At 35.7% G+C, this 22,343-nt stretch overlaps 4 protein-coding genes and 2 pseudogenes across 7 annotated transcripts; 4 read left to right on the top strand and 2 right to left on the bottom strand.

Moving 5' to 3' along the window:
- Positions 1-3,088: 3,088 nt before the first annotated feature.
- sdz-25 (F-box domain-containing protein) lies at positions 3,089-4,678 on the top strand (the record flags this gene model as incomplete). The annotated part of the gene is made up of 2 exons (NM_069029.1): positions 3,089-3,180; positions 3,781-4,678. 2 exons carry the CDS (start codon positions 3,089-3,091, stop codon positions 4,676-4,678), a joined length of 990 nt encoding a protein of 329 aa, NP_501430.1.
- A 5,259-nt stretch (positions 4,679-9,937) lies between these two features.
- M116.2 lies at positions 9,938-10,777 on the bottom strand (annotated as a pseudogene). Its single transcript has 3 exons — positions 10,736-10,777; positions 10,364-10,686; positions 9,938-10,313 (listed from the first exon to the last, which is right to left on the bottom strand). Coding segments are annotated over exons 1-3 (741 nt in total).
- A 968-nt stretch (positions 10,778-11,745) lies between these two features.
- Positions 11,746-13,052, bottom strand: timm-17B.2 (Translocase, Inner Mitochondrial Membrane; the record flags this gene model as incomplete). 2 transcript variants are annotated; one of them, NM_001380363.2, is made up of 3 exons in its annotated part: positions 11,776-11,846; positions 11,916-12,153; positions 12,879-13,052. In NM_001380363.2, the coding sequence occupies 3 exons, from the start codon at positions 13,050-13,052 to the stop codon at positions 11,836-11,838; spliced, it is 423 nt and encodes a 140-aa protein (NP_001367715.1). In that variant the 3' UTR covers positions 11,776-11,835. The 2 variants fall into 2 exon arrangements, with proteins under 2 accessions (NP_001294049.1, NP_001367715.1); NM_001307120.4 differs by lacking the exon at positions 12,879-13,052 and having other exon boundaries at positions 11,746-11,846.
- Positions 13,053-15,494: 2,442 nt separating this feature from the next.
- On the top strand, positions 15,495-20,847 carry D2096.11 (GAR domain-containing protein). Its single transcript, NM_001392350.1, has 14 exons — positions 15,495-15,629; positions 15,676-15,749; positions 15,802-15,902; positions 15,956-16,046; positions 16,281-16,506; positions 16,657-16,845; positions 16,894-17,259; positions 17,417-17,605; positions 17,688-18,056; positions 18,183-18,374; positions 18,453-18,818; positions 18,870-18,989; positions 19,414-19,751; positions 20,319-20,847. Exons 6-14 carry the CDS (start codon positions 16,837-16,839, stop codon positions 20,551-20,553), a joined length of 2,184 nt encoding a protein of 727 aa, NP_001379846.1. The 5' UTR covers positions 15,495-15,629; positions 15,676-15,749; positions 15,802-15,902; positions 15,956-16,046; positions 16,281-16,506; positions 16,657-16,836; the 3' UTR covers positions 20,554-20,847.
- Positions 15,499-16,241, top strand: D2096.16 (annotated as a pseudogene). Its single transcript has 4 exons — positions 15,499-15,629; positions 15,676-15,749; positions 15,802-15,902; positions 15,956-16,241. Coding segments are annotated over exons 1-4 (592 nt in total).
- Positions 20,461-22,074, top strand: D2096.10 (C6 domain-containing protein). The gene is made up of 5 exons (NM_001392349.1): positions 20,461-20,522; positions 21,246-21,428; positions 21,666-21,765; positions 21,825-21,926; positions 21,973-22,074. Exons 2-4 carry the CDS (start codon positions 21,256-21,258, stop codon positions 21,921-21,923), a joined length of 372 nt encoding a protein of 123 aa, NP_001379845.1. The 5' UTR covers positions 20,461-20,522; positions 21,246-21,255; the 3' UTR covers positions 21,924-21,926; positions 21,973-22,074.
- Positions 22,075-22,343: the final 269 nt, after the last annotated feature.

Genomic DNA, 22,343 nt, shown 5'->3' with positions numbered 1-22,343 from the left:
AAACATTTTTGAATTATTGTTCCCCACAAAAATCAGATGATACGTAGTATTGCATGATGAGAATCTATATGATTCTTCATATGCGCATAGCTATAGATACTGTAATTTCGACAACTCCTATCTCCTCAGAGATGCAAGATATCAAAAAGTGATTATTTAAGAAATTGTAGAACATATCAAAAACTATAATAATTAATTAAAATCATTTGTTTATCTTTTAAGATAAGGGAGTTAGAGTAGCCAGTAGAATAACAAAAAGTATGCATTACAAATGTAAGTCTAACTCCCCCATCTTGCAAGACAAAAACGTAGGTTAAATTGAATATCATAGTTTTTGATGTGCTCTACAAGTTTTCAGTTGATCACTTTTTGATATCTCGCCTCTCCCAGTAGATAGGAGTTGTCGAAGTTGAGGTATCTAGAGCCGTAGAGGGTAGGAAGAACCTGATGGTTCCTTATTAAGGAAAAGAAAATATAACACGAAACTTGTAAAAAATGTTAATTTGATCATTTATGTAAGTATTTGAGCCATTTTTTAAGGAAAATTGGAGAGCAACACTTACATAAGAAATTTGGCGTGTCATAGATCACTTGGTAGATTGGAACATTGAAATTTGATCAGAACTATTTGTATTTTTAGTGATTTTGATTGATTTGTAGCTTTATTCTATTGAAATCTTTGATTTCATAAATGTTTTAAACCAATTTTGCAAGATTTCCCTTGATAAATGTTGCTTTACTTTTTTATCATAATAAGACAGCTCATATCTAACTAACAAACTGACTCAAAACAAGATATGCGATTAGCACGATATTCTCTTTTCTTCAGTTAGATGGCTACATGAGAAGCCACGTAGACCCCCGCTGGCTTCGAAAATTGACATTTTTTGATAAAAAGTAGTTTAGTTCAATGAACGACAGCTTGCGAACATGCGAATTTTTTTTCTGCCTAGGTACAAAATCCTTATTCTTCCTGATAAAATGCCCATCATAGCTTTAAAATTCGAAAATATCTCCATCCACATTGCTGCAGAAAAAAATTATTTTTTTGAAGAAATTTTCTGAAAAACTTTATTTGATAAACTTTTAGGGTCTCCAGAAACCTTAAAAATCACCAACAACCACTATTCAGACACTTTCTTATCGAATCCTGATAAATATTTGAGTTCATATGATTTCTCGAAAATATTTTTTCCATAAATCAGCCTATAAAATCACTTTTTTTTTGCACATAAAAGCACTTTTCTGAAGAAAAAAAAACGAAAGTTATATTTTTTTGAAGAAAAGTGGCTATTATGATTCCAAATGCATAGAAAGCCGTAATTACAGTAAAAATATCTCGAAATTTGCTTTTGTGCTCTTTTTGGAGCACAAAATATGACCTTGTATGCATAAGAGTACTCGATTGTATGCAAAAGAGTACGTCTGTATGCAAAAGATCCGATGTAAGCAAAAGATCCTCCAAAAAATCCCCAAATTTGGATGCTCTTTTGCACACAAAAAATTGTAGGCAAAAGATCATGGTTGTATGCAAAAGAGCATGTAAGCATAAATTTCTAGCAATTAAAAAAAACTATAGTATATAATCTGAAAACTGTTTCTTACACAATACCACTACAGTAACCCAACAGTATCCCTCCACGTAGTAAAAATACGTCCGTAGCAAAAGAGTAAAACGTAGTAAAACATCCACGTAGTAAAAGATAAGGTAGTAAAAAAGTATTTTCCGTAGTAAAAGACCTATGTGATCAAATCGTAGTAAAAGAGATCCGTATACCCTCTACGGCTCTAGATACCTCAACTTCGACAACTCCTATCTACTGGGAGAGGCGAGATATCAAAAAGTGATCAACTGAAAACTTGTAGAGCACATCAAAAACTATGATATTCAATTTAACCTACGTTTTTGTCTTGCAAGATGGGGGAGTTAGACTTACATTTGTAATGCATACTTTTTGTTATTCTACTGGCTACTCTAACTCCCTTATCTTAAAAGATAAACAAATGATTTTAATTAATTATTATAGTTTTTGATATGTTCTACAATTTCTTAAATAATCACTTTTTGATATCTTGCATCTCTGAGGAGATAGGAGTTGTCGAAATTACAGTATCTATAGCTATGCGCATATGAAGAATCATATAGATTCTCATCATGCAATACTACGTATCATCTGATTTTTGTGGGGAACAATAATTCAAAAATGTTTTTTCAAATGATAAAATAAGTTTTGATTTGATCTGAACGTTTAGTGTTGGTTTAGTGAAGATCAACTGCCAACTAAACAGTTTCCGTTGATTTGGGCATTTTTGAGCAATTTCAAGACTTGAATCCGTGTTATTTATATCAAGCTGACGTTTAAAAATTGGAATCAAACATATTGATGCTTGAAAAATTTTTTTTTAGCGTAGAAATTTTGCCATAGAGTTAACTTGTTCTAATCGGTTCAAAAGTCAATGATAAATCAACCAAATCATGAATTTGTTCAATAAAATGTTTTTTAAAACTTTTTTAAAGCAATAATAATCCCAATATTTAATTATTTTTTTTTCCAAATTTCATCTTGAAAACTCGAATAATCGCGAAATTTCGTCTGAAATTCATTTAATACCGTAAAAGTGTGCATGCGTGCGCCGTTGGACTTTTCAATTCTCGATTTTCACAATTCTCCCGATTTGAGGCGCTGTGGCTGGTGTTGTACAGCCGAAACCGTTGGACTCATTATTTCAGGCAACAGTCTAGCAACGTGGATGACAAGTTAACATTTTAATAGATTCTAATAGAACAATTAATCATGTCACAGATTTGGACAGTTGTTGTTTTACATGACAGACTATTAGCTAATAGAGCGGATTTAGAGCCATCAAGACCTAGAGAGACCAGGGAAGATGAGGTCAAACCAAACCGATATTGTCTCTCTCTTCACTCTCTTCCATTCATTCATCCTCTTCTGACATCATCTTCTGACATCACGGTGTGCAACTGCATTTACAGTCAAAATGGCAGTTTCGGGAAGATGAGGTCAGCCAACAAACCATATTGGTTCTCAGTCTACCTTCTTCTATTCATTCATCCTCTTCTGACACCATGACTGATGTTGCTCCAACTCCTTTCCCACTGATCAATCTACCTGAAAAATCGATTCGTTATGTTCTTAAAAATATGAAGTTAATCGACTTGTAAGTTAAAACTAGTATTTTGGCAAAAATAAAAATAGTTAGGCCGGGAAAACGTCCAAATTGAAAGTACCGTTTTTCAACTATTAGTATTGCACCCGATTGTTCAAATATCTCAGTTCTAGTTTGTCCTATTAAAAAAATGTTAAACAAGCAAATTACTTTTCATTTCTTTTTCAAATATTCTATAGTTACATAATTGTTGATATCTTTCAAATAAACAAGCTTGGGGGCAAAACAAATAAATACAAATAAAGATGCCGTTCAAAGCCTAAATAGAAATTTTTTTGCAGTCAGTGCTTTTAACTGTACCGGGAATGAATGTTAAAAGTTAAACAAAATTGAAAAAAGTCACTTCAATTTTTAAAGCCGGTGGCAACTTTGCCTAAATACACTCAAAATGTGTTGCATATTTGGATCTCAACTTTAAAGAGTGTTCAATTACGAATGTGATTATTATAATTTTATTTTTTGGCTTACAATAGGAATAATCTCAAAATTAAAACCTAATTCCGTTAAAGCTTTTGAACACATAATGTATAATACATAAATACCCTCCTTTTTTGCCGAAGTAACCTAATTCAGCATGTTATTTGTTTACAGGATTGGCTTCTCTTTTACATCTGCAGTGGCTAAAAATCAAACCGAACGTCTGGGTCTGAATGCGAAAAGCATGTATGTTCAACTATCATGTGTCATAAATATCAGCATCTACCTACCTAAACGATCTACGAATTTCTACCTGCTAACGGACACCACTTTTTTGAGATTCATTGATAGTCAAAAAACAATTGATACCACTCAGTGGATTAATCAAAAAGTTAATGTTTCGCAGTTCATTAGTCACATTCTTGAAATATTTCACCGTCCAAAGGTGAAGCTTTCTTTACACAACACGATACGTTGCGAGACTATGAACATTTTCGAAATGTTTGCTGGATTGGATATTGAAACTTTCCAAACTATTTTTTACGGACATTATAAGACTAGTTTTTATGAAAAAACATTAAAAATGTTTGCTCTTCAATCTGAAGCTATTCGTTTGAATAAATTGCCATTCAATGATCCTAAGCAAATTCATTCAATTGCTTGCCAAAATCATCGCTCTGCAACAATAAGATTAATTACTGATTTATTGGCATTTAATGATTTATTGGCATTTAATCCGAAATCACAAATTATGAGTGTTTCTTTGACAGATGTAAACCTCTTCTTGAAACATTGGATTCACGGATCCAACAGAAGATTAGAGTTTTCTCGTTTTTATCATGGACGTCCTCATTATAGTAATGACGATTGTCGTAAAATAATCTTCAAGAATGTGGATTACTGTATTGCACCCGTGGAAAGAGAAATGTTGATTCAAGAACCTGGAGAGTTGGAAAAAAGTGTCATTGGAGGATTTGATATTGTATGTATCGATGGAAGAAAGGCATCTATCTTTGTAGATCAGTCAATGTCGGAAATGATTGTTTGGAGTTCGAATCAGATTCTTAAATAATTGTTCGTTCTGTTCATCATACCCTCGTATGCACCTCTTTTTCTGAATTAACCTCATATCACAATATCCCTATCAAATTTTGAATGTGACAATTAATTTTGAAAACATTTATGCGCCCTCCTGTTCTTTTTAATATATTTTTTTAATTCACTTGTTAATAAAGTGCTTGTTACTATATTTCTGTCTAAACAAGGAATATCACTTTTTTCTATTTCTCAAATAAACTGAAGTCACAGAGTCATAGTTCGGAAATTTAATTCAATTTTGTAGGTACTTTAATGATTTCTTCAATGTCACAAGACTTCGAGTTTTACAGAAACTAAAAAAAATTATCAACACTAAAGTTCCTCAAAACATGTCATATTTCTTTGAGTAGTCTTGCGGCCCAGGTTGATTCTTAATCTAACAATACAGATAAATTATTTCCCCCTTTTCAACATCTGAATAGATTGTAACAGAACAATTGATGATGTCTCAGAAATGAACAGTTGCTGTTTTACATGACAGACTATTAGCTAATAGAGTCGATTCAGAGCCATCAAGACCAGGAAAGATGATGTCAAACCAAACAGATAAAACAGAAACAGATAAACAAACAGATTGTCTCTCTCTTTACTTTATTCCATTCATTTGTCCTCTTCTGACACCATGACTGATGTTGCTCCAACTCCTTCCCCACTGCTCAATCTACCTGAAAAATCGATCAGTTATGTTTTTAAAAATATGACGTTAATAAAACCACTCTAAAACCACTCCGAAACCGCTCTAAAGCCGCTCTAAAACCGCTCAAAAATCCATTTTTCACCCCAGTTGGATCGCGACAAAAGGGGGGAAAAATAGGAGGAAAAGGGGGAAAAATACAGTTGGATAACCCCATTACGCTTTTTTCAGCAACGTAAACAAAATTCTTCATCTATCGACAGCGGACGCGCAAAATATCTTGTGGCGAAAAATATCGCGTAGCGAAAACCGCAGCAATTCGTTCAACGATTACTGTAGCGCTGGTGTTGATTTACTGGCTGGACTTTAGAAACGAATTTATTTTCGATATTGAATTTTTCATTGGTTTTTGCCATTTCGATACTTCAAAAAATCCTCAATAAGTTACGAAAGCAATGCAAAATGGGACCAACGCTACAGTAGTCATTTAAAGAATTATTGTAGTTTTCGCTACGAGATATTTTGCGCCTCACAAGGGAAGGTTCTGAACTCGTTATCGGACTTCGTTACGCCACTATATACATTCGATAGAGGATAGTTACAGATGATCCCTTCAAAAAATTTAGCTGCTTCAGAGCAGGTTTGGCCAAGTTGTGACGTCTTGAAGTTTGGTGCTGAAATTCCTCATATCAAGTGATATTTCAATGACTACCACGCTGCAGAAACACCAGTGAACTCACCACTCTCAATTAGCGTTAGCAAACATGGCTTGGTGGCCGAGTGGTAGTGGCGTGAGTTTCGAGGTGTGGTATTCGTGGTTCGGTTCCCCGTCAACATAAACTTTTTTTTTTAATTTTTAAAGTCAATCCATTTCCAATTAGAACACATCTATAAACTTTTTCAAGTGGGAAAATGTGCAGATATTATCCCTATGAATCAAATGCGTCAATTCTCCAAATTTTTCCGAAGTGTTTTTTTTTGTTGAAATAATTGTTTTTTTCACTGATTTTTTTCCGTAATTCAAAATGTTTTTATTATATTTTATAAATGATTAAATGAAAGTAATACATTAAATTTTCAAATAATATCATCGTGGTTAAAAATGTAGGCCACAAGAAGAGCTGTTAGGTCCCACCACGCTTCACACCTTTCTTGTAGTTTTTTTTTTGTTATTTTCTGTTGACTCGTCTTCCGTTGTCTATATTTTAACTGAAAATGCCCTTCCGCCCACAAGTAATCATCGGAGAACTTATGAAAACGTTTGGAACTAATACAAACGCGTTGCCAATGAGTCGAGAAGAAACGAAAACTGTCGAGAAATTTACAAGGATTCTCAAAGATGCTGAAACGGACGATCTTCTTATTCAAAGTGACGACGAAGAAGAAGTATTCGGAGGAATTGTTGATGAAGAGGACTGGAAACCTGATGACGATGATCCATCCGCTTGCGTAGTACCCGATAAAGTGAACTTCTCTTCTGGAGCTGCCATTGATGTTGCAATGGTAAGTGTTTAGAATTTATCAATTACTCAACATTCGCTGATAAATAATTGGCTAATAAATAAAATTTGAAATACATTACTTTTTACAGGTGCATAGTGCCGTTGAATTTATGACTGATGTCAGAACAAAGAAACTACGATCTTTTGCTTCAATGCAGCGTAGGTATCGTTTTATTAAAACGCAACATGACATGCAGAAACTTCGCGTTTTTGCTAAAAATAGTGAGTATTAACAGCTTCATATTCGGTATAAAACTGGGTTTTTAAGACGAAATTCAATGCTCACGTGTTTCACAATTTTCGACACTTTCTGGACTTCTTCGTACAAAAGTTTTTGAGGCAATCGATGACAGTGAGTATTCCTATTATTGAAAAACTACTGTGTTTGCACGACAAGTAGTGCATTCTTTGTCAGACTTAAAACACATTTTGAAGGAATTTCGATTGACAAGTTCACGCTACGCCGTCTTGCAGTGCAATTGAATGATGAGCACGTCCATATTGAAGGATTTCAAGCAAGCGATGGCTGGCTGAAGAAGTGGAAAAAGACAAACGGTCTCGTTTCTCGCCACGTAACTACTTTCATCACTCGTGCCAATTACGTCAATAAAGAGCTCACAGAACAAGCTGCCAAAAAGTTCGTGGAGGAAGTTAAAGCAGAATTGGCAACTTTGGATCCTGATGTCGTTTATAACTGTGACCAAAGTGGGTTCACGAAAGAACAATATTGCAAACGGTAAATTCTAAACCGAGTTTTTCAAAGACCATTAAAATTTTTAGGACGCTCGCACCAAAAGGTGTTAAACGTGTTGAAAGACTGGTACAGTCCAAAGATGCCCTCACGCACTCTTACACAATCCTTCCCATGTTAAGCGCTTCCGGAAAGTTAGCCCCAAAGTTGTACGTGGTTCTGCAGGTATGTTTGACAATATGCACAACATTGCCACACAGTCTTGTGACTATCGTTTTACATTATGCAACTTTATTAAATTGTAGGAGAAAGGTGGAAAATTTCCCAAAAAAGGGCACTTCTCACCAGACAATCTGATCATCCGAGCTAATACGTCCCACATTATGAATAAACAACTAATGGTCGACTGGGTTGAATCCGCTGTTTGTGATCCTTCGATGCCAACCGAGGTTGTCCTGCTTCTAGACGCTTGGCCTGCTTGGAAAAACGAAGGGGATGTTCAAGCTGCAGCATTATCCGGAAATACAGTACATGTGAGATCTATTCCACCAGGAGCTACATCATTTATTCAACCTTGCGATCTTTACTTTTTCTGTCCGTTGAAGAATTTTGTCAAAAAGGTGAACGCGTACATCATCTACTCCGGTATCACCTTCAAGACGTCAGAGCGTGACAACCTGCTTCGCGTGATATCTGCAGTGTACCGTGTCTTTCGTGCACCAATTTTCCAATCATGCTGGAAGTACGGCTGGATCCAAGGAGGATACATAGATGACCAACATGTCAAAGTGGAAACTCCATCCAAATTTTGTTTCAAAGTTTCTGGATACTGTTCGCAAAAGAAAACGAGAGATACGATGTGTCAAGATACGGCTTTTCTTCTTTGCCCATACTGTAAGAAGGTTTTATGCTTTAACCACTGGGTTGGATGCGGCTTCCCAGCTCATAAGTGTAAGTGTTAAAAGCCATTGTTGAGTATATTATATGTTGCTTTTGTTTTTTTTTTTTAATATTGGCATCGTTCGTTTGTTTTTTACATAAACTTTAAACATCTGTTTTATTGTGCTTTTAACTATAACACATATTGAAAAAAAAAATCGGAAAAATTTGGAGAATTGACGCATTTGATTCATAGGGATAATATCTGCATATTTTTCCACTTGAAAAAGTTTATAGATGTGTTCTAATTGGAAATGGATTGACTTTAAAAATTAAAAAAAAAAGTTTATGTTGACGGGGAACCGAACCACGAATACCACACCTCGAAACTCACGCCACTACCACTCGGCCACCAAGCCATGTTTGCTAACGCTAATTGAGAGTGGTGAGTTCACTGGTGTTTCTGCAGCGTTGTAGTCATTGAAATATCACTTGATATGAGGAATTTCAGCACCAAACTTCAAGACGTCACAACTTGGCCAAACCTGCTCTGAAGCAGCTAAATTTTTTGAAGGGATCATCTGTAACTATCCTCTATCGAATGTATATAGTGGCGTAACGAAGTCCGATAACGAGTTCAGAACCTTCCCTTGTCAGGTGTGTTGCGCAAAACGTATTCTCAGAATTTAGTGTTCCCATAATATTATTTCTCTCTTCCAGATCATCGACGCCAGGATGCTGCTTTCTCCGCCAACCGACTGCCGTTTTTTTTGTTTTCTCTGTAAGTTTGCTCTGTGTTGTTCCGTTTTTCAAATTCCCCTGTGTTAGTTCAATAACAAAATTTCAGATTTCCCGAAGGTTTCCAGCTCATCTTGGTTCCATGGAAGAAGATGGATTCGACGCCAGGGCCCTCCTCTCCACTCCGACCGACTCTTCTGATTTTTCCCTGTACGTTTTCTCTGTATTGTTCTGTTTTTCAAATTCACCTGTGTTAGTTCAATTACAAAATTTCAGATTTCCCAACGATTTGCAGCTTTTCCTGGCTCCACGGACGAATTCGACGAAAGGATCCTGCTCTTCACACCTGACAATTTTTTAAAATTTCTTCATTCTGTGAATTTCTCGTCATTTCTCGACAAATTTTTTGCAATGCAAGTGTGCGGAGAAATGACGTGAAATGTCGTGAAATTCGCAATTTCTTGACATATGATGAACGATGAGAGATGCAGAGATATGTGTCCCCGCAGGAAGCTACGCCTACTTATCGCACTATTAACAGGGTGATATGCCTTACTACCCTGCGGGGACACATCTCTCATATGTCGAGAAATGCGGAAAAATTTCGGAGAAATTGCGAATTTCACGACATTTCACGTCATTTCTCCGCACACTTGCATTGCAAAAATTTTTTCGAGAAATGACGAGAAATTCACTTGCATCATCCCATAAAAAAACAGATCATCAAATAAATTTTATTAAATAACATTTTTAAGCAAATTTTTTAAAAAAATAAAATTTAAGCTTTTTCTAGAAAAGTCTAAAAGGCGGGCAAAAGTTGCATCTAGTGTCCTCGGGAACACTTGTTCCGTCTCTTGCTCCGACGCACTGCTCTGCTGGCTGAACGAGTGCCATTGCTGGTAGTACTCGTTCTTGTGGAGACCAGAATCCGACGGTGGCGGGTATCATGACTTCCGAGCACCGATGAAGTGAACGATTTCGGTTTGTGCTCCGTATTTTCGGTAGGCAGCGAGGTACGAGTAGAATTCTCCAGCTGTCATGTTGTAAATGAACGGGAGCCGGTGAGCCGATGAAAGATCACGCCAGTTTGAGAAGTACGCGTTCAGAAGACCTTGATCTCTACCATCGAATGAGCCGGACGAGATGGCGAGAGCAAGAAGAGCTCCTGGGAACAAAAAATTGAAGTAAAATATAATTTTCCTTACGGAAACTTACGGTAGACGGTGAGCGACGGCGTGAACACAAAAACTCCCGAATCGAGCATATCCGGCCATTCAATATTGGCGGCGGCGGAGAAATCGGGTCCTAAAAAAAAAGAAATCGGTTCGTCGGAGTTTCTGATGAGAATGGTGTCAGCATCCAAGACAACACCATTTGAGTATTGAGTGAGACGCCAGCAGTGGAGCTTTGTGAAGGTGACTCCAAGTTCCTGGTCGATCAACGAAAGATTTTCCGAGTCGTAGCTGTTGAAAATGGTGACAGCAGGCAGTCACTTTCGCTCGTTTGTGATCCAACTCTTCACGAACAGAATTCGGAATCTGAAAATTTTAATAATAATTTTCGTTTTTGCATTGAAGAAATCCACACCATTAGTGCGTAAAACAATGAATCCTTCTGTTCGGTTCCCATGGTGTTGGTGCCGACTTGATCGATGGCCAGAATAATCCACCCGTCGCTAACTCTTCAGAGCTGAAATTGAATAAATTGAGAAGAATTGATTTTAAAATTAAAAAAAAACACAAGAAAATTGGGAAACATAGAACGAACGGACAGAAAAGGAAACAGATAGAAGAAACACGGACACTGGAGAAATGAGAAATTGTTTTTTTTTTCAAATTTGTGCTAAATCGATCAAATTGTGCGAATACGAGACTCGATAAAATTATCAAAAAGGCTTGAAAAATGGGAAAATCGACAATTTCTATAATTCTAACGGAAAAGTGATTTTTCACGACGATAAAAGCAGAATTTTCGACAAATTTGTGAAATAATAGATTATTTTACATTTTATTTATGAAAATTTCACTAAAATTCGACGAAATTTGTTCGAAAAACAGAGGAAAACTAAAGAGAATCGATGCTCTAGTCAAAATGAGAAAAACGAGTGAAAATTTTCAGGGTCCGTAAGTGCGCCCCTTTGACGAATGATTGACCAGGTCAAAATCCCTCATCTTGAAAAAAGATGACTTGTATTCTGAAAGAAAAACTTAATTTTAAGTCAAGCTTATAATAATATTTAATTTCTACGAATGATTTTAAAGAGAAACGGACGATATGTAGGAAAGAGATCGAAAAAAAGTGAAAGGCCTCTCGCAATAACGATTGTTAAAAGGGCACCGACTTTATCCAATGGGTACCGCCGCAATTTACCATTTCAAGCGCTTTTCGCGATTTTTCTTAGTCGAAAAATGTGGTAAATTTTCGAAAAACGACGTCACGAATGTATGTAAATACACTTTCTAATTTCCTAACACAACTTGAACAACCCCAATACATCAACAACTTCTGCGCACACGATGACCACAGTGAACTGATAACAAGCTGAACAAACTGGATTCTAACCACATAAACTTCGAATGAAAAATAAAGAAAAATTTTTTTCAACAAATTTATTGTAACAATTTTCAAAATCAACAACGGACGACGAGATGAGAAGAAGCTGACTGGCGCTGACTGGCTGACACAGCTTACTCAAGAACTGAAAATAGAATTTTTGATTTACATAATAAAATTTCAAGACACAACTATTTATACACACATCACTTACCACGTTGTGGCATTGTCAAACAGTCTCTACGCATGGCGGCAAGAACCTCTTCAACTACTGAATTGAACTCCTCGATATCTGATTCTGCGAGTGTGTCTTTAACATCGATCGCTCGAATTGATAACGTGTCGATAAGAATTAGAAGTGAATTGACATGAGCTTTTGGGACTTTTTTCTGCAAATGGACATATCCCATAAGTTCGCCAAGTTCTATGACTTCGAGACGAATCCTTTCCATCTGAAAAAGCAGAGAAATTATTCAATTGAAGTAATTTAACGATTTTTATGAAGATATGGAATCAGGGATGTACGACTGTCGGGGCCAGCTGGTAGCACCGGCCGACAGCTGGCTGATAAATTTTGTCAGCTTGTGGCTGGTAAAAATTTCTAAAAAATCAAGAATTTCGAAGAATTTTCCCAAATTTGTTGACGAGCTGTACCAGCCGAAAGCCAAATAAAATCAGCTAGTCGTACATCCCTGCATTTAAAACTGAGATTTGAATACGGAATTCAATTTCAAAACGTTAGCGCTGCCGAATTTAGCACCAAATTAAGTAAAAAAATAAAAGCTCTTTAAAAATTATGAAAAAAGGATTGATGTTACAACAAAAAACCAAGAATTACACACGTTTTTAGGCCAGCGGTCCGAAAAAATAAAATACAATACAGTACTGTTTTAGTATCGCGGCAAGACCCGCTCTGTGATTTTTCGTAAGCTCCTTTGAATTCATTTAAAATATTTTTCTTGCTGCAGTTTTGAGATTTTTCTTTTCAATTTTCCATCTTTTTTCATTCGGCTTTTGATTTGTTTTCAGAAAAAATTGAAAAATTTCGGTCATTTTTCTATTTTTCAGTCATTTTGCTCTCTTCTACATAAAAATCAACATAATTTTGATACATTTTCTCTGTAAAACATCGGAAATAGACAATTTTTCAACGACATTCTCGATTTTTTGCCTTTACCTTTGGTGAACGGATAGCCAACAGAGCTCCAGTCAATCCTCCAGAAACGATAGAGTTGATGGAGTCTTCCTTCTTGCGGTTGGCGACAAGGCAACAATCGATTGTACTGAACAATCCTCCCCACGCGGCAAACTGAACTCCTGCTAATGTGCTTCTCATTCGTACTTCTCGCATCATTCCAACCTGAATTAGTTAATTAATCACATATTTTTGTGTTAAAAAGAATAACCAATTTATTTCTCTTCGCCGCATTTTCATATCCTCCGAAAGCTTGAAAAATGGATCCTCCAACGATACCCGTCCATTTTGTGTGAATTTAATCCCTGAAAACATAAATTGATTAAATTCTGATAATTTTCAGCGATAATCGCGATGAACTGGTGGAGAGAAGAAGTACAGAAGAAACCAGTTCAAATAAAAACACAAACAATTCAAATTTTCGGAGATTCAGTCCTCGACTAGGAATTTTGATTAGTCGGAGAAGCCATGAAGGTAGAAGTGTGTCGTAAGAAGAGAAAGATGAATTATTAAATGATAGTTAGTTTGCACAATCTCAAAATGAGGCAAAATTATTTCGATATTTTTCATTCATTTTTAAGAACATTTAAAAGGAAGGCATGGCGGTTGAAAGACGATGAAGAAAATGAATTGAAATAACTTTAAGTGTATACACTTGATAGGTTTTATTTGAAAATATTTCATATATTTAAATATAGAAATTTTGAAGAAAACTGCTGCATTGAAACTTTTTGCGAAGGAAATTCAAAAATTCTGGAAAAAATTTGAAATTGAGGCTGTTTTATCATTTTTCAATTGAAAAATATCAACAAAATATACACACTTTCCACTAAAAGAGAACCAATTGAGAAGAAAAATGTTTAAATTATATAAAATTCGATGAATAATTAAGAAATATTTATTTAAATATTCAAAATTGCGCATAATTTCAAATTTTCCTGCAAGTTAAATACAGCCGCGAAAAAAAAAAGTGAGAAAACACAAAAAATGTTTTTTAATTGGAAAAGAAGACACGGCGGTGGAAGGACGAAAAAATAATCAAAATAACTTGAAGTGTATACACTTAATAGGTTTTAAATGTAAAAAATAGAAAATCCCTTTAAAAAATCTTTTTAAAAAATTTCTGCGAAGGAAATTCGAAATTTTTCGGAAAAACTACTGAAAAACAGCTAAAATTGTAAAAATTTGTGAAATTGAGAATGTTTTATCGTTTTTAAATTGAAAAAAGAGTTAAAAACCGATTAGTTTCACAAAATTTTCAAGAAAATGGAACGAAATGAGAAGAAACATTTTTAAATTAAACGAAAATCGGAAAATGTTTTCAAAACAAACTGCAAAACAACAAAGCGAAGATCTCTCTTCCGTATTGAAATTTCGTATGTAGTGTGAGGAATTCAAATACCTCTGTTGTAGTGTCTAAAAATAAGTCTCAGATGGTTGTAAACATCACCCAGGACGATATCTATGACCTACTGACCCCAGGTCACCAGGTCAGTTGTCTCTTGGGAATACTTTGGAACCTTGCCTTGCCATGTCTCCTTCTAGGCCAAAACAACATGAACAAAACCAGAAGATTGGTTGTTGGAACATATTCCAAAGTATGGCATTCATCATTTGCCCCGAGAAAAGATAACTATGCAGAATTGAAACTTTTGGCAAAAGAATTTCAAAACTACCCGAAGTATGTAATAACAAATGGTATAATGATGCAAATGATTTTTAAATTTCTTTAAAAAAACAAAAAACAACAATTCAAAACATGGAATCAACAAAAAATGAATATATTTCCAAGATTTATACTTAAAACCAGCAAGAAAACTGTTGCCACGTGTGCGTAGTAGAAACACTTAAAGTTTAATTTTCACTTTTCAAATACTCTTGTTCGCGCGTTTTTAGTAATTTCAATTAAAAATAAATATAGAAAATTCGAAGAAAACAATGCTGCATTGAAACTTTTTGCGAAGAAAATTCAAAAATTTTGGAAAAACTACTGCAAAACAGCTTGATTTTGAAAAAAAACTTGTATCTGAAAAAAATAATTGAACATCGACCAACCTTCTAAGGAAATGGTACGAATTGAGCAGAAACACTTTTAAATTAGACAAAATTCGAAAAATGTTTTTCAAATAAAATGAACATAGTTTCAAGTTTCATATTTAAAAACTACGAAGAAAACTGTCGACACGTTTATTTTTCACGTTTCAATTATACTCATGTTCACGTGTTTTTAGTAGTTCGAATTTTTTAATGTGTGCACGATGCTGTGGAGTTTCCACCTTTCTACATATATATGAACAGCACATGATTGATTTGACGAGGCTTTTTCTTGCAATTTATCCAATTTCGAGTTTTCCAGGCTTTGCACAGACTTTTTTCCAGTGGAATTGTCCGAATTTGTGATTTGAATAACGCGGCAAGTCCAGTCCATCGGAGTGTATTTTCTCATCAAAAATTTGCTTCTCATTTTCCGCTCCATTTCTCCTTCTCTTTTTATATTTGCTCCTCACGGAAACGCTTTTCGAACTTGAGCTTTCATCTTTCTATTTATCAACCTCGCCTCCGTTTCATACGAATTTTCGCCTAAATTTCAATTTATTACAGAATGAGCGACGACGAGACGCTGGCCGACGTGCGGATCGTTCTGATCGGCGACGAAGGATGCGGAAAGACGTCGCTGGTGATGAGTCTTCTCGAGGATGAATGGGTTGATGCAGTTCCCCGGAGATTAGACAGGTTATTAATTGTTAGTAAATTTAAATTCAACATTTTTCCTATTCAGAGTGCTCATACCAGCGGATGTCACCCCGGAAAACGTCACCACGAGTATCGTGGACTTATCGATTAAGGAAGAAGGTAAATAAATTGCTAGAAACCTTAAAATCAAATAATTAAATCAATTTTTCAGATGAAAATTGGATTGTGTCGGAAATCCGCCAGGCGAATGTCATTTGAGTGGTCTACTCGCTCGGTTACAGACGAGTCCACTGTTGATGGAATTCAAACAAAGTGCGTTTTAATCGAAATTATCTGTTAAAAAATCAATAATTTTGAATTTTCAGGTGGCTACCGCTGATTCACCAGCCCTTCGGAGACTACCACGAGACTCCGGTCATTTTGGTTGGCAACAAAGTTGGAAATGGGTTTGGAGAGGTTAGAGCTGAAAATACACTAAAAAATTAAAAAGTTTCCGATTTCTGCGAAACGCGCATGCGGAAAATGTAGTTCAAACTATCCGTTTCTGGCAAAATTTGCTTTAAAAATTGGAAGTTTATAGGAAAAGTTCTTACTTCATCAAGAATTTAGAGATTTTCTGAAATTTGCCGAAAGATTCGTATTTTTTCTGTTTGAAGTTTATCAAGAATTAGGATTTCTCGATTTTTTTAGTTTAGCAGTTCATGCCGAGAGATTTTCTGAGTTATTCTGGATATTTTCGAAAAATACAACACAATTCGACATGCTAATATTACTTAAATCTTGACGAAACAATCTAATTACGACTGCTGAATATCCACGTGGGAATGTGATTAACTTCTCGAATTCATGGCGTGATGGACTCGCCTTCAATGCAATTATTCATCGTTATAGAAGCAGTGCTATCGATTGGAATAAGGTATTTTACATTTGTTGCGAAATCAGTTCTAGCGCTTTTTTAGAAATATGTACAATTGTTTTTCGTCAAATTTGTACTTTCTGAAAGCACACAATCGCTGGACACAAGCTATAGATTGTGTTTCTATTTAATTATAATCTTGATTTACAGATCAATTCGGATTCAGTTTCCAACACGGAACGATTGAACATTGCTTTCGCAGCAGCGGACCGCGAATTCGGAGTCGAACGTCTTCTTGATGCTGAAGATGTCGACACAAACAATCCGGATGAGAAATCGATCATCACATACGTTTCATCGCTTTACAATGCTCTTCCACAGGAGCCAGAGATGAGCAAAGTGAGCATTTGGTTTATAGCCCTTAAAATCGAATTTTCAAGTTTTCAGTTCGCCGCCAGTGGTGGAAAGCGCCTCGAAGAAGAGATTGGCAAGCTTCAAGCGGATGCTGATCACATTTTCGAAGCTCTCGCAGTAATATCCAAGGATGAAGCTCTCCAAGAAAGCCCGTCATTGCTTCTGGTTTCAAAACAAGTTTCCAAAAAGATTGAACAATTGAAAGTATTGTTGAAGCTAGTTGAAGAAAAAAAGGATACATTTATTTCGAAGTGTAAGCTCGTGATGAGGACGGCTGGGCCTGAATCTGATGCGAAAGAACTGGATTCTTTGATGAAACATGTTGAAGACGCGTATTCAGATGTTTTCGAATTGATTTCTGATAAAGAAGGACTAATTGATCGATTTAATGCTTCTAATGTTAGTTGTTAGGCTGAAAAATATATTTAATTCATTAGAGCCCCATCGGGACTGATAAGAGTGTATTACCTCTTTAAACTAAAAATTCGTGTGTCACACACGGTTTGTTTTTTCACAGAGAGTTGCGAGAAGCAATCCAGTATCCAATGGTTTACAGATAAATTCGGACTCAGTTCCCAACACTGAAAGCCTGAACCTCGCTTTCGCCGCAGCGGACCCCGAATTTGGAGCCGGACGTCTTCTTGACGCCGAAGATGTCGACACAAACAACAATCCGGATGAAAAGCCGGTCATCACATATGTTTCGTCGCTTAACAATGCTCCACAGGACCCAGAGATGAGCAGAGTGAGCATTTGGTTTATAACCCTCGAATTCGAAATAAATCCACACGAAAAAGCTAAAAACATGCTAATGTTCAAATTTTCAGTTGGCCGCCAGTGGTGGAAAAGGCTTCGAAGAAGAGATTGGCAAGCTTCAAGCAGATGCTGATCACATTTTCGAGGCTCTCGCAGTAATGTCTAAAGATGAAGCTCTCCAAGAAAGCCCGTCATTGCTTCTGTATTCCAAACAAATTCGATTCAACAAAATTCAAAAATTGAAAGAGTTGTTAAAGCCAGTTGAAGAAAAAAAGGATACATTTATTTCGGAGTGCAAGCTCGTGATGAAGACGGCTGGACCTGAAGCAGATACGAAAGAACTGGATTCTTTGTTGAAACAAGTCGAAGACGCGTATTCAGATGTTTTCGAATTGATTTCTGATAAAGAAGGACTAATTGATCGATGCAATGCTTCTAATGTTAGTTGTTAGGCTGAAAAATATATATTTCATAAGTTTGAGTCCCATCGGGACTGATAAGAGCCTTTTAAACCTAGGCAGAGACTAGAGATTATGTTTCTATTTAATTATAATCTTGATTTACAGATTAATTCGGATTCAGTTTCCAACACGGAACGATTGAACATCGCATTAGCCGCAGCGGACGCCGAATTTGGAGCCGGACGTCTTCTTGATGCTGAAGATGTCGACACAAACAATAATCCGGATGAGAAGTCAATCATCACATACGTTTCGTCGCTCAATAATGCTTTTCCACTGGAGCCAGAGATGAGCAAAGTGAGCATTTGTTTTATAACCCTCAATTTCAAAAGAACACATTAAAAGCTAAAAACATGCAAATGTTCAAGTTTTCAGTATGTCGCCAGTGGTGGTAAGCGTCTCGAAGAAGAGATTGGCAAGCTTCAAGCGGATGCTGATCACATTTTCAAGGCTCTCGAAGAAATATCCAAGGATGAAGCTCTCCAAGAAAGCCCGTCATTGCTTCTGGATTCAAAACAAGTTTCCAAAAAGATTGAACAATTGAAAGTATTGTTGAAGCCAGTTGAAGAAAAGAAGGATACATTTATTTCGGAGAGTAAGCTCGTGATGAAGACGGTTGGGCCTGAATCTGATGCGAAAGAACTGGATTCTTTGATGAAACATGTTGAAGACGCGTATTCAGATGTTGTTGAATTGATTTCTGATAAAGAAGGACTAATTGATCGATGCAATGCTTCTAATGTTAGTCGTCTGAAAATACCATACGTTTGACTGAAAAATTGAATTTTCCAGAGAATCGCGCATCCACAAACAGAGACTGAGAAGATAACGAACGAGATCGAGCTGCTAAAAGAGACGTGCAGCTGCTGTACTCCATATCAAATTGAGAAGATTTCCGAGAATTATTATAGGGTACGGTAGTTGACATCTAATGGGGGTTACTGTAGTATTTATGTTTCGGGAAAAAAACACATTTGTTGGTTATTTTTGCAGCGTTCAAAAAGCAATTTCCGAGGTTATTATTTTTCGAAAAAACAATCGAAAAAACAATGTTTTTTTTTTTCAAAAATTCGAATAATTAAAAATTTTATGACAGCCCAAAATTTCAAAAAAAAAATTTTACTGAAATCTCAAAGTTTGTCATCTTTTTCATGTCTTTCCATGGGTCGTAAATTATTTTTTGTTTGAAATGTTTTAGCTAAAATTAGCCCTTTTCTCGAAATTTTGAGACATTTTTGAAACGTCCCAGTATGAAATTATGTTTCTTATTCTGCTGAATTTAAGTCTATACAAGCGAAAACACAAAACCATTCGTCCTATTTTAAAATTATTTCAGTTTGGAGATACCCATATCAAGAGAATGGTTCGTATCCTTCGATCAACTGTGATGGTTCGTGTTGGCGGTGGATGGGAGCCACTTGAAGAGTCACTTCAAAAACATGATCCATGCCGTACAAAAGGACGTCTCAATATCAATATGTTCCCAGAAGCTCGTCCAATTCATGCTCTTGACTTGATGCAATCGTTCACTAAGAATCGGCATGCCAAACAGATGCCCATTGCCGGAACGCCTGGACCAATTATGAAGATTCGCGAAAAAACTGAGAGAAGTGTTCCCATGAGCGGAGGACTCGGAGGAACCGCTGGTTACACAGTTACAACTGAATCGCCTAGGTAATTTATTATCATTTTAAATTATTTTGGGTTTATTCTGTTTTACTTTGCAATGTAGTAAGAATATGCATAAAAGTTACTATAAAGTTCCATTGAAAAATGCATTTTAAAAAATCTAAGAAAATACCTCAAAATTAGACTTTTTTAAATTTATTTTTCTGAAAAGCAAAAGATTTCCCGGTTTCGAAACGACAACTATAATAAAAATCGATGTGCGCCTTTGAATAGTACAGGAATCTCAAACTGTAGTATTTTTTTATTGTTTTTCGTTAAAAACTTATTTATTTATTTATTTAAAAAATTAAAATCAAAGAAATTTCAAGAAATTGTGAGAAATTCTATGAAAATTCCGCAGTAGCGAGAGTTTCAAATTACAGTACTCTTTAAAGGGGCATACTCGTTTCAAACGAGTCGTTTGTATTTAACAAAAAAAAGTCGTGTCGGGACCGGGTACCGTATCTTTTTAGCAAAAATAACGAAGGTTCGATACGACTGTTTTTGCACTCTTCTTCCATATTTTTAGTATCTTTAAGCTGAAAACATAAAAATTAATCTGAAAAATTGCAGAAAAACGCCTCAACGCCCGTTTCGAATTCCACGTACTCCATCGGACAAGACCCCTGGACGCCAAAGCCGTGTTGGATGTGTCTCCAATTTGAAAAACTCGATCGTCGAACCGTCGTCACCTTCCCAATCCGAATCGCGAGCCTCACCTGAAGTCGCAGACCGTCAAAAGAGGGTTTCATTGTCGTTGAAAGAAAAAGGAAAAAGGTTTAAAAAAAATGCAGAACGAGCCAAATAGATTTTTTCATGCCAGAAAGCTGGAAACTTCCATTTTTACTACCGAAATCAAATTAAAAATTAAGCATTTTGGTGGAGATACTAGGAATTTCTTTTGAAATTATCGAAAAATTGGATATTTAACTGCTGTTTCTGTGCTCCGACTTTTTCATAGAAGTGTTTGAGATTTCAACTATAATTGTTTTTTTTTTCGGCCAAAACTATTCGAGTCGGCAGTTATTAATTTTGTCAGGCTCTAAGCTTTAACTTGTAAAAAATCATTTAAAAAATTCAAGTAAAATAAAACTTTTCAAAAACAATGTGAACGTTTTTTATTTACTGTCAAAAAGTGACAATTACTCAGTTTTTGCCACTCATAGTGATATTCGGTCATTTCGACACCGTAGGAGCAGTAGGAGTAAAAATCTGCCAAAAAATGATCCAATATCGACGTGAGTTTAATTTCTTTCTGACAAAAGGAATGGTATAGTATAATTTTTTATAAATTACCACCTTTTGATTGATCCATACAAACGATCTTAAAACCTTCTCAATCTTGGAAATTCGTTGTAAATTTTACAATCAAAACCAAGATACTTTATCACCTTGGGAAATGGAAATATTGCATCCACCCACACACGGGAACCTCATAATTCGGTTTGAATCAATCAAATTTCTTGTATAAATTTCCATGGATATTCCATTTTTCTTCATTCTACTCGAAATGTCTCGTCTTCTTGTTGGTTCGACTTTCATCTTTGTGTGCTTCTTCTCTGGTTTCGAGGTCGATGCCTTGACAACAAAATTCCATTTCAATGGAACTTTAACCTGTGGCTTCACATTGAACTCAACCAGGATTTGGTTCCAGAAATTGGTTGTGTATGAAGCTGATAGCCTGTAAGTTATTTGCACTGAAAAAAATGTCCACTAAAGATACTTTTTTTTAATTGCTAGTATCAAATTTTTGCCAATTTTTTAATATCGCTGAGACTGGAACTTTATTTTCATTCAACTATCACCTTTATTGGTGGTATTTATTTGTAGAGAATTTTTGGAGTAATAAAATAAAGATCCAAATTTCACTACTCCATCTAAAATTTATTTATCTTTTTCTAGAAGACCTAATATTTTTAGATCGGATGATCTGCTTGGTGAGACGATTGAATTCACTAAATCCAAACCAGGTTACGGTTACAAAATTGATTGTGAGGATCATGGAGATGGAATATTGGATGTAAGCTCAATGAAATAGTGGTTTGGTTGTACAAAAACATTAATGAACGATTATTTCAGAATAACTATGAAATTTACTTCCTAATCACCCACACCTGTACTTTTTTCCGGAGAGAAGAAGTCAACCAAGATTCCACTAGCACCTATCGCTGTTGTTGATGGGTAATATTAGGGAACTCTTTCTCCTGAAACAACTTTCGATTTTCAGAGACGTTTATCACAGCCAGGATATCAGCTTGAGTGAAGAGAAATAGTTATGTGCAGCTGGAAATTATTGAAAAGTTGATTGAATAAAGTTTTATCAGAGAATGCTACAGTTTTTTTTCTTTGAAAATGACCTATTTGAAGGGTCCTCTTAAACATGACACAGGTTTCTGGGAAAGTCTAAAAGTGAGCTGAAATACTTTCCTTGTAAGTCACCATATTTTCTCAATAAGCTTGTAAAGACGAAAATCGATTGTTCATCCAAAACTAAAGGACATTTAAAAATAGTCTACCACTTCTACAGACCAATGATAAATTAGTCTTGATTGTAAAACTGATAGAGGAAATGTGGAATCAAAATGTTTTAACGACGTG

This window comes from Caenorhabditis elegans, chromosome IV, assembly GCF_000002985.6.
Source record: "Caenorhabditis elegans chromosome IV".
In the NCBI taxonomy this organism is placed as follows: Eukaryota; Metazoa; Nematoda; class Chromadorea; order Rhabditida; family Rhabditidae; genus Caenorhabditis; species Caenorhabditis elegans.
Note: the sequence above shows the minus strand (reverse complement) of the source record. Positions and strands in the feature narration are given on the sequence as shown.